At 39.4% G+C, this 15245-nt stretch overlaps 1 protein-coding gene across 42 annotated transcripts in view; it reads right to left on the reverse strand.

Annotated features, from left to right (window-relative positions):
- Positions 1–1612: 1612 nt before the first annotated feature.
- The window catches only part of bru3 (bruno 3), a 316608-nt gene continuing 302975 nt past the window's right edge, over positions 1613–15245 (reverse strand). For 14 of the 42 annotated variants that reach the window (XM_015188490.2, XM_015188498.2, XM_015188497.2 and 11 more), the window contains 7 exons: positions 10415–10558; positions 10075–10348; positions 9847–9945; positions 8744–8821; positions 7004–7180; positions 6166–6935; positions 2564–5985 (listed from right to left, as the gene is read on the reverse strand). In XM_015188490.2, the coding sequence (XP_015043976.1) occupies positions 6808–6935; positions 7004–7180; positions 8744–8821; positions 9847–9945; positions 10075–10348; positions 10415–10558 (900 nt within the window). In that variant the 3' untranslated portion in view covers positions 2564–5985; positions 6166–6807. Of the gene's footprint in view, positions 5986–6165; positions 6936–7003; positions 7181–8743; positions 8822–9846; positions 9946–10074; positions 10559–15245 lie in introns of all 42 variants that reach the window. The other 28 variants (XM_015188499.2, XM_015188484.2, XM_033381831.1 and 25 more) reach the window with 7 other exon arrangements.

Here is a 15245-nt window from a genome sequence, read left to right on the forward strand (position 1 = left end):
TAAGTGATGTGATTATTTGAGTTTTCTATTTAGTTTTAATTGCATGTTTTACCCTGTATCCTAAAATTTATTCTCGTGTTCAGATTCGAAAACAAACCCAAAATGCTCTATATATCAAAGGCAAAATGTTCTAGGCCTAGCAAAAAGATATGCACCCCTCTGTTATACGTTATTCCCCTGCCTGCCTACCTGCCCAACACTGCCGTACACTACACTACCATCCCTACTGTCTTTCTCCTCCTATTTGGGCCCGTGTAACTGCATCTGTGAAGTTTGAGTCATTTGTGGCTTAAGTGTGTGTCCGTGTTGTGTTAGTAAAGATGTGTCTGGATAGAAAAACTAGTGTATGCAATTTTGGTAAGTCCTTGGTTATGGTGGGGTTAAGTGCTTGTCTCTATCGTAATTTATCGTTATCGTTATCTTTATCGTTATCATTACCGTTACGTTTATCGTTATTTTAGGCTTTTGTTTTACTTTCTTTTAAATACCTGCAGAAAAGTGTATCTAAATATATTTTTGATTATTAAGTTCTAAACTTGGACTCCAGTGTTTTTGGTTGTTCTTCTCGTTTGTATGTTGTTCTTGTTGTGTCAGTGTTGTAAGCTTCATTCACTACCTTGTCTAACCTTTCATTAACTAGCATAATATATATGTATGTATATATATAATGTATACAATATATATAATAAATAAATAAGTTAGTTAGTTTTAGTAATGTTTTGTATAGAGTAATAAACATTCTATAAGAATGCCACATTTTGCACTATGTATAATAAAAATACATTATGCATAGGACAAAATCTATTTGCAGCGTATGTTCCGCCATATACATATATCTTTGTATACATATATGTGTATACCTTATAGATTAAGTTTAAGGAACGATCATCGATAAGAGACTTCATTTCATTTAGTAAATGTACAATGCTTATCCTTAGTTTAGGGCTATTCTAGTTGGGCTACAAACCGAAGAAGGAAATCTAAACGAATCGAGCAAATCAGACAGAAATGCAGTGCCAATGGGGTCCCGTTAATTTCATCACTCCCCAGCTGAACAGCTTGAGAATCGCATCGCCGAGAAGAGTGCCAAGCTACGATTACAACTTCGATAATCCGCGATCTATCGATCTTTTGATCATTTGATATGATGTGTGCGTGTGTGAGAGTTACTGTCTGTGGGTCAGTGGGTGTGCGTGTGTGTGTATGTGTATGAGAGTGCTGCGCGGAGTGTGATATTCAGAGTGGAATTTTCTCGCACTAAACTGTATTTTGGCAAAATTTGCAAAGAAATGTGCCAATTTGCATGTTCTTTCTATCGAGAGGGCGAAACCTGTCCAATTTTAGGTGACGTTCTTGGTTATCTCTGCTTTTAGTTTTATTTCGGCCTAGCAATATTTTTTTTACGAGTTCCAATCTTTACACTTTATGCTCAAGGTACAATTGTCTTTCTTTTTCTCTTATTTTCTCTTTTATTTTTAATTTGAATTCGTCATATGTTTTTACTTTATAATTTTATATCTTATGTTTCTTTTTAGCTTTCATCACATTTCATTTCGAATTTGAAATAAGCGATTTTAGTGTTAGGCTATATTGTTGTTAATTCGTTTACCGATTTAATTTTGATTTGGCTTTCGTGGTAGCTTGTTATCACCGCTCTATATAATGATCAACCAAAGCAAAGTGAACAAAACCGAAAAAATGAATTTGATTTTGGTTTACATTTTTTTTATTAAACGTTCAAGTCACAGCCCTTTTGTGTTTTTTGGTTTTTTGGTTTATCAAATAATACTTAAGGGTGAACAAGTTAAATGATATACAAATCGTAATGGAATGTGCCAAATTCTCTGTCAGGTGTTGGGGGTTGTGTCTGGTCCAGTCGTGGTCTCCGCCAATTGAAAGTGATCGCAAGCCGCGTGTCGTTCCGCGAGCTCGGAAAATAATGAGAAAATAAAACAAGGTTGGTTGCATTGTATTTTTGTGGTTTTCAATTTGTTTTCTCTTTTATTTGTTCTGCTTGTTTCGTTTTTGTTTTAGTTTAGTTTATTGTGTGTTACGCTTTAGAAATAATAGTTAGGATAATTTAGGGGCTTAGTATCTCTCCTCTTGGTATATGTATAATCGCATATATTCGCATAATTTTGCCAAAATCAGTTTTTGCACTAAGTTTGAATCCGCTTCAAGAGTAAGTATATTGTACATGATCTAAAACGTTTGTATATTAGCATGGAATAATAATAATTGTAATAATAATGCATCGTTTTATATATTCATTCAAATACATGTTCGCATTTTCAATACATAGAGAAATCATAATAATAATTTGACAAAATAATCATAATACATAATAATGATAATGATAATAGTAATCCATTATTATCTCAATAGTTTGACTCGGATCTTGATCTTCTCATTACTCTTTAAGGTTTAGTTTTCATTATGCAATAATTAACTTGAATTTGACTAGATCGATATCGATTCATACAAGATCGTAAATACATATAGTGTGTGGTGTGCCTATGGTGTGGGTATGGTGTATGTGTGTGTGTGTTTATGTGTGTGTGTGTGTGTGTTTATGTTTTGGTGACTTAATAAAATTCTAGTTAAGCATCCATTTCGTTTCGAAGCTGTCAAATTGTTTGCTGTCTTGCTCAACTACTTTTGGATAGACTCTAAATCAATTTGATAATTTTGCATATATGTATGTATGTATATGTACTTGTATATGTATTTGTATGTTTGTATGTAGATAGTTATAATTTTATGTATGTGTATGTTAAATAACTGCGATTTCCATTCGTTTCATTCATCTGTGTGGGACTTTCATCCGCTTCTAGGTTTTCCCTTGCCGTTCTATATTTACAAGATATCTCCGCCTGGGACTTAACATTTTGTACGAAAAAAAAAGTAGGAGTAAAATTAATCGAATCTGATATATATAATACTTGCCATTTACTCTGGGCTTTTCTCGGCTAGCAGACTGGAGATCTACTCGTAATACTGTCCCAATGAATCTGCCTGGCAATAGTGGTAATTGAAACTGAAACCATTACTAAACTGATTTTGATATTGATATCTGTTGAGAGGGGAACTCATGGGAGAATAGCTCTGCACAAAATGATATATTTTATGCTTTTGTAACAAAACTAACTTCAACTTTGATAACAATTTCCCTTTCATATTTCTTATAAATTTAAATATATGTATATATATATGTGTGTATGTATATATTTGGTAATAATTAAATTTCATATCTTTAGTATCAAATACGTCCCGCCCGACTGTGGAGAACTCCGCTGCAGGACCCACAGACTAGGCGACTCTAAACGTAGTTGTTTTCTCTATACAAACTCTAAATAATTGTTCATTTTGTTATCTCAACCTAATCTGCATTCTTTTCTTATCCATATCCTTTCATTTTTGGCATATTTAGCTGTAGATTTGACGCTTCTCTTCTCTTCTCTACCCTTCCTTTGCTTTTGTACAAGTTTTGCTGCTAATTTAGTCAAATTGGTAATGGTTCGATTCAACAGACTGTTGTTGAGTTGAGTAAATGTTGGATAAAGATTTCATTTTTTTCGTTTTTTGTGTTCCTTTTTTTACTTTATATGATAATAATAAGTTAGATTCGTGTATGTTCTGGATGTGTTTGGGGTGTGTTCTATGTTAGAGTGTGTAACAAAGGCCAAAACGTTGATTAAATTCAAAATGACGTGTTCAATTCTCTAGTTTTGCTAAAAGTTTTTGCTCCTTTCGTTTTTTTTTATTATTATTTTTTTGTTTTTTATAAAAAATGCTAATTTAATTGTTGTCCATATATCGTAATAATAATCAATAATTAATCATATATATCATTTTAAGTTGTTAAGTGTTAAATAGTTTTCTTAGTCGGGCTAGGGCGCGCTATGGTCAACTTGAACGTTTTTGTTATCTGGGTCTGGGTCTGGGTCTGGGTATGGTTATGGGTCTGTTTATGTATCATTATCTGTTCGGTTCGGTTCTTGGAGCTGGGCTTGAAAATAACTGGCCAAAATCTTCGGGTTTCTGCTGTTGTGTATATATGTATATATATATATATATATGTATGTATATATATTTATAGTTATGTATATATACTTTCTTAGCAAAATTTTTGTTTTCTTCCGCTTCTCTTTTCGTTTCTTTTGTAGCTTATACCATTGCTCATATATTCTTTTGAGTTTTTTTATTTAGTTTTGTTTCTTGAATCGTTCTCTTTATATATATATATACATATATATATGTATGTATGTATATTTGTAAGTACCTGTATTTGTTTTTGTTGCAAGCAGCTAAGTTTAAGTGTAAAATTTTTGTTGTTTGTTTTTATACAAATACTAGTTTATTATACTATAAAATCGATTACGATTTTCATTAGTTTTCGAAAAGTTCCCAACCGAACTCCAAACAAAACGAACAAAAAAACAGAATTCGTAATTGCAAACTAGTATTGTAGAAGAATATCTCCAACAGAGTTCTTAGGCCAACACAAGTGATCGCTTCAGAGATTTGTATTAATTTATCTTTGCTAGTTTTATTTTTACTCCTTCATTCGAATTCTCGATTCTCGTTAATAGCTCTAACAAATTCATATTAGATTAGTTAGATTAGTTTCTCATTTATATACTATAAAAAAAATTGATATTTTTGCTTTGCGGCGAGGCCAGGCACACCCTTTGGGGATTTGGCCTGGGCTCGACCTATCCAGTAGCACTATATACCTCAGTATATATAAATATACCTCAGTATATATATACATATATATGTATATATATATTGCGCTTTCTGTCCTTCGTCTTCTCCTATTCCTACTCCACCTCCATCTCCCCATACGTATCCGTATCTGTATCCGTATCCGTATCCTTCCACATAGCCATCAAAGCATTGCGCATATTAAGTGGCCTGCTCTGAGCTCGTCTAGTCCTAACTTCTTATATCCTTTTGTTTTACTTAAAATTAATTAAATTCGAATTTTTGTGTTAATTTTCATTCATACACACACATATATGTATATACATATATGTATATGTGTATATATATATATATATATATACTTGTATATGCATATATAGAACATTCTGCCTTTTGCTTACCACTAAATGCTAAAAAGTTGCAGAGCTATGTATGTTCCTCTATCAATCATCGCCTATACTCTATCATTTAATCCCTCTGCTCATCTACACCATCTTCTACACCCTTCTCGTTTAACTCGTTTAACTGTCAACTCCATTCGATTTTATCATCATCAGATTAACAAATTCAGTTTTGATAGTTTTTCTCTTGTATTTGGTTTCTTTAAATTTTTTTTTGTTTTCTGCAGCATTTTGTTAATTTAATAAATTCCCATCACCAATTTTTCTTATAAAATGGTTGCTGCTCTACTCGAATCTCCCTCTTTTTTTTGTTTTTTTTTTGTTTAATTCATTATTTGTTTCGTTTTTTTTTTTTGTTTATTTGAAAACCCAGATAATTTTGGTCTCTTGCCAGTCAGTTTTTGTCTCAAGTTTTTTGTCCTGTGTGTGGTGTGTGTGTTGGGTGTGCATATGTTATGTGGTTTGTTGTTTTCTTTTTAACAAAATTATCAATATCAATGTTTGTTCCTTGCTTCTATAAATATATATATTTATGTGTCTATATATATTCATAATAAATCGATATTTTGGCAAAAAAATTTTGTTCTTTCTTCGGGCTGCTCAACATCATTATCATTTTGTTTCTGTTGGTTTTCTCTTTAATTTTTTAAGTACTGCATTCGGCTGCATGTATAATCGAATAAATATATATATAGTTGCATGTATGTTCTGCTGTTTTGTATATATATATAAATCTATTTAAATTTCAGCTCTAAAGTATTTTCTTTTTTTATTATACATTTTTTTTGTTTGTTTACTATTTTTTAGGTTTTTTTACACACGCTTTTGCATGTGTTTAATTTTTATAATCATTTTCACTTAGCATGGTGAAGACCATCTGAAAAGAGGTAATGGTAAAGCATCAGTTTGCTGATCCAAGTTTTGTCGTTAAGATCTCCTTCCAAGCAGATCGCCGAGGCAGCTCTTCCAAGCAGATCGCCATTTGGAAAGAGATCTTCTTCTTGTTAAAGTGGCTGTGGGGATTGGGATCCCCAATCACTCGAATTCAATGGCTCACCCTTTCAGTAGTCGCTCGTTATTGTTGTCGCAGTTGTCATGGTTGCTGTTGTGGGTCCTGGTGGCTTTAGGTCTTTCGCTTTTGTTGCTGCCACTTGAACAGTTTTTCGACTAGTTCCACTTTGGATAGGTTCTTCTGGTTGCTATTGGATGCCATGTCCGGTTGAGTTGGATGTGGATGGGAATCGTCCATTCTGCTGCTGCAGTTGCTGCTATTGTTGTTGGTGGTGGTGCTGCTGGTGGTGTTGTTGGTGTTGTTGGTGCTGTTGTTGTTGTCCTTGCTGCAGTTGTTGGTATTGCTGATGTTGCTGTTGTTGTTGCTTTTGGGGCTGGGGGAGATGTTTCTGGGGGTACTATAGCGATAGCAGTAGGTACCATTTCGCCAGCTGGCGAATTGATACGGCATATGAGTGGAGTTGTCATTGGGAAATGGTGGCCTAAAGCTGCTTCTGTGACTATAGTGGTGCACTGTGGTTGTTGCTGTGGCTGTTGCTGTTGCTGTGGATGCTGTTGCTGCTGCTGCTGCTGCTGTTGCAAATTGTGTTGTAGTTTGTGGCATGGCTGCTCCTGCGACTACTCCTGTTGTTGGTGCTCCAGGAAGTAGTTGTAGTTGTTGCGAATTACACTTAAGGAACTCCGATTGTTAATAGGGTCGACTGGCATCCTTTGGCCGCTTCAATTGAACTTTCAGTCTTTTCATGCCAATCTGGAAGCCATTCATGGCCTGAATGGCCGCTTGAGCGCTGGCTGGATTATCGAAGGACACGAAACCTACATAAAGAGAGTCATTTGATTAGGTAAAGCTGAATAAAATAGTTAAGGGTATATTGAGACTCTACCGAAGCATTTGCTCTGGTTTGTAGCACGATCGATGAAGACCTTGGAGCTGATCACATTGCCAAAGGGCAGGAACATTTGCATTAACTCCGCATCGCCAAACTCTTGGGGCAAATGGTAGATGAAGAGATTGCAGCCCTCTGGACCGGATATCGAGCATCCTGGGAACATCAGAAAATCTTAAAAGAAGACATTACAAGAAAAGAAACAAAGTAGAGAATGAAATTAAGCGATGGCAAAATCATAATTTCGAACTTTATGAGTATGTCTGCTTTCTTGTTCTTGTTCTGTTTGCATTGATTTCGTTTCGTTTGATTTTGTTTGAATTCGAATTGATCGATTTCGGATTTCTGATTTTCGGGTTTTTTGATTTGTGCTCTGATCTGTGATTTGTGATCTGTGTTCTGTGGCTGATCATGTTTACTGGAGGATTCAACTAAAACTAAAGCGCTTTGAGGGCGGCGCAAACTAAGAAACAAAACCATAACCAAACGAACAGGCTAAATGATATGCGAAAAGGCTTTTATATTCGTTTAGTCTAGAAATGCTTAATGAATCTAGTAATATATGTATACTATAGACTTTAGCTTAGGTCTCTACCAAGTATTCCAGCCCCAAATTACCATATGATTGTTATAATATGTATATTCTATTTATATATGTATGTATATATGAGATATAGTGTCTGTATATTTGTATGTGCGCGAGTGTCATGCAGGACGGATTCTAGGGGTTACGGATACATAGAGATACAACAGACTACGGCGCAACAGATATCGAAATAGAACGTTACACTCAAGATAGGTTTATAGTTAGCATACAGGTAGTATACACACACACACACGCACGCATACGCACACTCACATACATACATAGATATCATATAGATTGCAATACACAGACGCATACCCACAGACAGACATAAATTATATAATGTTTTACTAAGGGGGGCGGCGGAGTGCTATTGTCTCTGTCCAAATAAAAAGAAGAGGGGAAACGACAAAACGAACCGAAAAAGAAACATAAAATTTTATGAGCAAATGTCTTCGAAATACGCCGACGGTCTTTATATGATTTTAAGCAGTTTATATGTAATTTTTACGATGGCATAAAATGCCTTTGAATGCAGCTATTAAAAACGATTTACGCCTTGCCCGACAACCCCCAGCGCGAAAGGGTTGAATGTCCTCATTCGCATCCCTTCTTCTCCTTCGAGGGGTTGTGGAAAGAGATAAAATGTTTATCAAAATAAAACAAAAGGCAAAAGGAACAGGACCAGAACACTGTATGCAAAGTAATTAATTTTTATGAGATTTTGTTTTAAATTTAATTTCTCTCGGAACAAAACAAAAAAAAATTAATTACTTTTCAGGATTGGCTTGATCGAGCCCCATGAAGACCGATATTATATTGTCTGTGTGTGGCATGGGTTTGTGTGTGTATGTATCATATGTATCGTAAATACATATGTATATGTTCACGATGACAATGAATCGAAGTAAACATGGAGCGAAAGATTAACGAGTACTTGATGAAAACAAATAAGTATTTGCAGTTGTTTGTTAACGTATCATTCGATATTTTGCAAAAATCAAACACGATATCGAGTTACGAGAACGGAAACGAACGAACTAGTACGTGTAGGCGGTTTCGAGGGATAGGAGGGTTACGGGTGTTACGGGTGTTACGGGGGTTACGGGTGTTACAGGATTTGATTAACAAAATAATAATGAAAAGCTTACCTTCACGCTGAGTGGGTGCAACCGCCGCTAGGGGAGGTGGTAAAGCTTGTGGAAACTGTCCATAGACGGCGGGGAAGGCTGCATTATATATAGATAATTTTTGTTTTTGGTTTTTACACAAATTCCGAAACATTTATGAAGACAACACAACAATTAAGTATACATACGAATATATATGTATGTAGTATATATATAATTAAAATTGTAAAGTAATTTTATAGTTTAGTAATAAACAAATAATGATACACACTTTAAAAGAATATTCACATTAATGCTAATACCCCAGCCCATTAGGGGAGCTGGACTTGAGGAAGAGTTTTCAAAATGATGAGCTGATACATATATTATATGTATATTTAATGTTTCCCATCAGAACGTAACAAATAATTAATTAATTCAGCTCTTAAGCAACAAATGTTAACCGTTTAACATTGAACAATACATCTTTTGTGGTAAACCAATCATCAAATAACTAAGTCAATCATATTCAAATCAAAAGCCAACAGAAAGAACCAAGCAAGCGTTGTTGATTCGCATGAGATTCGCAATAGAGCGGCGTTACTTTTGCATTAGTTACGGATAGTGAAATCGCATAGAAATCGCATTAGAGAATCGCTCTCCTTTCTTTCTGCAACATTCGCTTGCTTCCGTTCAACAAAGGAAATCAATTAAATATTTATATAAAAGTTAGAGTTATATAACACTTTACTAACAGTAAATATTTATGGCATGACACAACAATTATTATTTATTTCGATAAAAAACAATTATGAATGATTGGTTTGTTTTTTTTGTTGTTGTTGGTTTCTTTGGAATCTTTGGAATCTTTGGATGGATCTGGTGGTATAAACGATAATGACTATGGTGACGATGGCACATACTTAACGCCACTGCTGGCAATGCTTATGCTGTGGCTAATTATGAGACTGAACGCGGCTCAATGACAAGGCAACATGTTTCGAGTGTGCAGAATGAGGACGCAATGATTTGGGGAGTTTGAGCTAATTCCAATTAATGCCTTTTTTGTGGTGCCTAACCTAGATATTCTTAGATCTTAGAGCTAGGAGTATAGACTTAGTGTGCGCCAGCTGGGGGACACTTACCAACTCCTGGAAACGGTGGCAGCCCAGGGAAGGCATGTTGCAGAGTAGCAGCATCGCCGTTTGGCAGACCTTGTGGTGGTATAGTCAAATGCAGCGGATCTGCAATGAGAAGGATTGATGAAAATTCCAGGAATACGTACGGGGAGTCGTGTACAGATTGGGCCAACTTATAACCGATTTTCTTGGTAAAGGAGCCCCAAAGCAAGCTTTGGTTTCGCTGGTACTTACGTCCTGGGAATGCCGTTTGTGGAATGCCGTTCGTAAAGACCCCGTCCGCCGCAGCAGCTGCTGCAGCCGCGGCAGCTCCGCCGGGCTGGCCGTTGGGCGTGTTGGCGCCCATGCTGAAGTTGGGCATGGTCGGCGAGGGCAAAGAGGGCGGCTGTCCGGTGCCGTTCAAGCCATGAGGTATTTGCGTTGCCAGGGCGGCCATGGGGTTCATGTAGGCGGCTGCCGAGCCAGGCGCGGTGGCAGCGGCAGCCATCAGAGCGGCTTGCTGCTGTTGCTGTAGAGATTCGAAAAAAGATGGTGGGCGTAAGAGGGGATGGAGCTGGAGCTGCATCCCACTTACCTGAGCGTAGGCGCCGTACGGGCTGAACTGATTAAAGACAAACGGATTCAGCAGGTTCATATGACCGGCCATTTGTTGCATGCGCCTGATTTGTCGTTCCTTCTCTGTGTCGGCGTATTTGACGACCAGGCTGGAGGATGCACCCTGGAATATAAGAGGGCCGGGAGCGAATTAGGTGGGAGTGAGGCTAACTGGCATTCCATATTTATAGGAGGCTTTTCCGTTTTCCTTTTTATTCGCTCTACTCCCGGGAACAGGAAATCCTATTACAGGCCATTATTTTGTGATGATGACAGCGAACTACGAATACCTGCCCGCTGGGGGCGCCCATCCCCCTCGATTTTCGTCCTTTGTGGAGCTGCTGCTCATTATTATTATAATATAATTATATACGAAAAATAAGTATATATCAAAATAATTGGCATACGCGTACTTGAATTTGCATTTCTATTGAAAGCAGCTTATGGCCTGGGCTCCGCTCCGCTCCACTCCGGTCCGCTCCCCTTTCACCCGTTCCCTTTTCCTTTACCGTTCCCTATCTTAACCCAGCGACTCCGATGTCATCCATTGTCGTCGTCGTCTCTCATTGATATCGAAATACTCGTAAATACTGGGAACAAAGCACTCAGAGCTCTGAGCACGACTAGGCCCGGACCCTTCCTTCTTCTTTGCTTTTGATGTCAATTAATTAGCATAATAATGGCAGGCTTCACATTTCGCACTCCCCATGTCCCCACCCGAAGAGGTCTCAGCTTACGTATTACAATTTGATTTGAATAGACATTTCCAATATTCGGTAACATTTGGTTTTTGTTCTAATTAAGACCGTTTTTGTAATGGGAAACCTTTTCGCCTGCTGCTGCTTCTGCTGCTGCTGCTGCTGCTGCTCGGGATGATGATGATGAATGTGAAGGGGGGCGGGGGGGAGGAGGAGCTGGCAGGAAGCAGAAATGCTTTTATGATTTTGCAAATCATTAATCAAAGTAACAATGATATTGTATTGCATAATTCTAGCTCTCCTCTGCACCCACCTCGCCCCTCTGGGCGTCGTGTGTGTGTGTGTGTTTGTGTGGGTGTGCCCTGTTAATGAGACTACAACAAAACAGGTGCTGCACGTAGTATGGCAGTTATCTGCTATTCTCCGAACATAATTTTAATTAATGAAATATGAAACTCGAGTTTATGCAAAAGGCCATGAGCGGATAGACCGGTTGCAGTGGGAGTCGAATCAAGGCTATTCTTGGGAATGTGAAACTTTTTATGTTGGCCTTAACATAGCCCCTTGATGTTTGCCAGCTCCTGTGTAATAGGTTTTAATGAGCTTCATTAGAACATTAGACGTGACAGGGCCAGGGCCAGGGCCAGGGCCAGAGCGAGTTATTTTCTATACTCGTATCAAGTGAAAATACATTTCCGCCTTTAAAGGCAGCTGAGATTCTGAGCAAGTTCTGAGGGAACCCTCGGTGGCTGCGGCTGCTTGAAGAAACTGCAGCCACAATTGGCAATCCCATCGAAAGCGATAAACCTCCATTATCCATTGCTAATCTGCGCAACTAATTGTCGCCGACCAGCTGAAAACCATGCCACAAGCTCAACATTAGGCGGGCAGGGAGCCGCAAGAGCTCATAAATTAATTCATTAACGTCAATCTAATTGCCAAATAATCCTCGGCTCATGTCTGCTTATTCCTCAAGGCTTCTGGATGTTTCAAAACCGGAAAATCCAAAAAAAAGCCACAAAAACGTCGCTGTTTTCGGGGGGAATTATGGTGGCAGTCTGTCAGGCAGGCGGCAGTCAGTATGAGTCAATATAAACGTTTATTATATGCTATGAGAATACGTGTGCAGTTGTTTGGCCTGTTCACTTCCGCTTCCGCTTGACGAAGACGACTACGACTACGTCGACGACACGAAGATCCCATTCAAGTGAATTGCTGCCGCCAAATGAAATGAAAAATTCAACACGACACACAGTCCCAGGCCCATGGCCCATGGCCCAGGGCCCAGGCCCAGTAGCAGTAGCAGTTGGAGTCACAGACACAGAGCCTTAGAAGGAGGCGAGTGCGAGTGCTGGCAGCACGCCTAACGAGAACGAATCGTCGTCGTGCCTCAGTGGGGAATGCAACAGGCAACAGGCTGCCGTTTTTGGCTGCCAACTAACAAGCCAACTAACAAGAGAGGTCTTCCCCGGTGCCTGGTGGCTGGTGCCTGGTGCTTGGTGCCTGGATGCCTGGGTCCTTGTTCCTGGACTCGTGCCAGGCGGCACTTTTGGCAGCAATCGCATGTTGCATGCCACTTTTCGGGCGGCACAAACGTGACGCCATTAGATGGGCCTTCGTCCTTAGCCTTTTCGCCTCTGGGAAATATTTTTTATTGTTTTTTAATGCCACTCGCTCAAAGTTCTGGTCTCTCTCTCTCTCTTCGCTCTGTTCAATAATGCTTCTCCCTTCTTTTTTGGCAAAGTTTCAGACCACAGGACGGCCAATTACAATTGAAGGGCTTACAGTGCATTTAAAAAGTAATTTGTCTGCCGCCCCAAAAGCCGCGCACGTATTTATGTATTTCAATGCAAATGCAAATGTAAATGCAACCAAGACTCTCCTGGGAGGGACCTGTTGTGGCGATGGGGCGCGGGCCCAGTGGATCTGAGGGTAATCAGAGCTACCCGTGTTCACTAATGGTTATACAAGCCGCAAGGGCAACCCGTGAGCCCGGGGAGCCACCCGGACAGGGGCGTTGAAATGCAGCCAGGGCACACACACACACTCTCTCGCACATAATAAACTCGCGCAGGGAAGTATGCAACGTTCCCCGTATTCTGGGGAGAGGCAGATGAGGCAGAGGCAGAGGCAGAGGACTACGGGTACTACATACGTGTCTGGGGACATGTTAACATGGCAGTCGTGCCAAAAATTATTATTCCCGCCTCGCCTCGCCACGTATACGTACGCTTTGAAAGTGGCAGTGACAGTGCCACTGGCTTTGGCTTTGCATCTGCTGCTGCTGCTGCTGCTTTTTGCTTGTTGCATACTTTTAGGAATGAGTGTGAGAGTCGATTTGTCAACGCCTAAAAGGACAACATATTTCTTCTGGCCAAACGCAAAAAATTGCCCAGGAAATGGCCGGCAAATGGTTTCAACAAATGAATTATATATATTTGTACACACATATGCAACTGATTTGCATTTTATAGTTTCTGTTTCAGTTGCAGTCGGAGCTCTCCCATTTTTTTTCTGATTTCTTCTGATGCTCGTTTTGGCCGCAGCTTGTTTTAATTGCCAAATGAATTGGCCTCGTCGGCCTGGTCCGCATTTGTTTAATGGTCAGCCATTTTTATCTATCAATTAAAGCAGCGACAACGAAATGTTTTCAAAAAATGCCAGCACATAAATTTTAGAGCTAATGGTAATGGGATATTCCCTTCTTTTTTTTTTTGGGAACAACTGTTGATGGGCGGTTGGCGTTTTTTTTGGTTTTTTGTGTAAGGGGAAAGTTTTGACTTTAGGGAAAACCGATTTAATCTGTTCGATTGTGTGAAATTGAATTCAATTTTTGGCGATCTCTGCTGCCTGGGCCTAAAACTGACTGCTTTTAGGGACATGGTATTCTCTAGTGGACCTCACTTCCACCTGCTATCAACTGTAATTTGTCCACTGCAATTTTCGGTGAACGTGTCGAAAGATTCAACACCTAGTACGTTTGCAGCTCCAGTTGCAGTTAGTGCAACATGGGCTGTGGCACGTTCCGCCTGCCTGTGCAGTGTGACCACCGCTAAAACGCCTAATGACGTTTACACGGCCAACATAATTACAGTAATAATGTGGCCGAGACCTGGCCACGACGACGACGACAGCACCACTGCTGCGAGGAGTGGTGTGGCGCTGTTACGGATGTGGACGGCGATGGCGATGATGATGTTGATGACATTAGCGAGGTGTCAGGCGACAATTTAACGAGCGACAACGTTGCATACACGTACACGGACACGTATACCTACATACACGTACATGTGTGTGTATGCGCGGAAAGGATTCCTGCCTTCCTGCCAGCCTATTGTGTGCCACATGCAACACCAGCAGAAGGACCAACAAAGCACATTCGTCACGAAATGAGGAAAGGAAGCAGCAACAAAACTCTTGCTCTCCTCGTGCGTGTGTCGACCAACAATTTTGTATGCTTTTAAATTAGCCAAAGTGTGAAAGTGTCATGTTTCGAAATATGAAATTAACAAGAGCATGAGCCGAAAGAGCAAAACGGAGCAACAAGAACGCGATGCCTCCTTGTTGCTGTTGCTGTTGCCGTTGCCGTTGCTGTTGCTGTTGTTGATACTCTGTAATTTGTTGGCCGAAAATTGAAAGGAAGTGCACTTCAATTAATGTTTTCTCTCCCTCTTATGGCCGGGCTTAATGCTGTTGCCCTGCAACTGGAAGAGCAGCAGCAAAATTCTTCAAAATACATGTATTGACCCATAAACCAGAACGAACCCTTCATTCGCATGCGAATCTGCCACTCACTCTGTTGCCAATGACAGTGTTTAACGAATTTTCCAATTAATTTTCATTTAAAAGACAAACCTGAGTCGAGCCCAGAAAAACTCCCAATAGAATAGCAGCAATAGCACGAGCGCACGAGTACCAGTAAAAAAGTAGCAGTAAAACTAATTATAAATTCGTTTTCAGATTTCAATTTCGCTGTCAGCGGCAGTCGAGGGCTGAGCAGAGCAGTGTCAAAACGGTATTTCAAAAGGCTTCTTTCTCATCCGTCCCCCCAGGAACCACTGGGCGAGTAAGTAATCTTTTCCGGCAAATAAATCACACCATCGCCCGTGCGAC

The sequence above is a fragment of the Drosophila pseudoobscura genome, chromosome X (genome assembly GCF_009870125.1).
Source record: "Drosophila pseudoobscura strain MV-25-SWS-2005 chromosome X, UCI_Dpse_MV25, whole genome shotgun sequence".
In the NCBI taxonomy this organism is placed as follows: Eukaryota; Metazoa; Arthropoda; class Insecta; order Diptera; family Drosophilidae; genus Drosophila; species Drosophila pseudoobscura.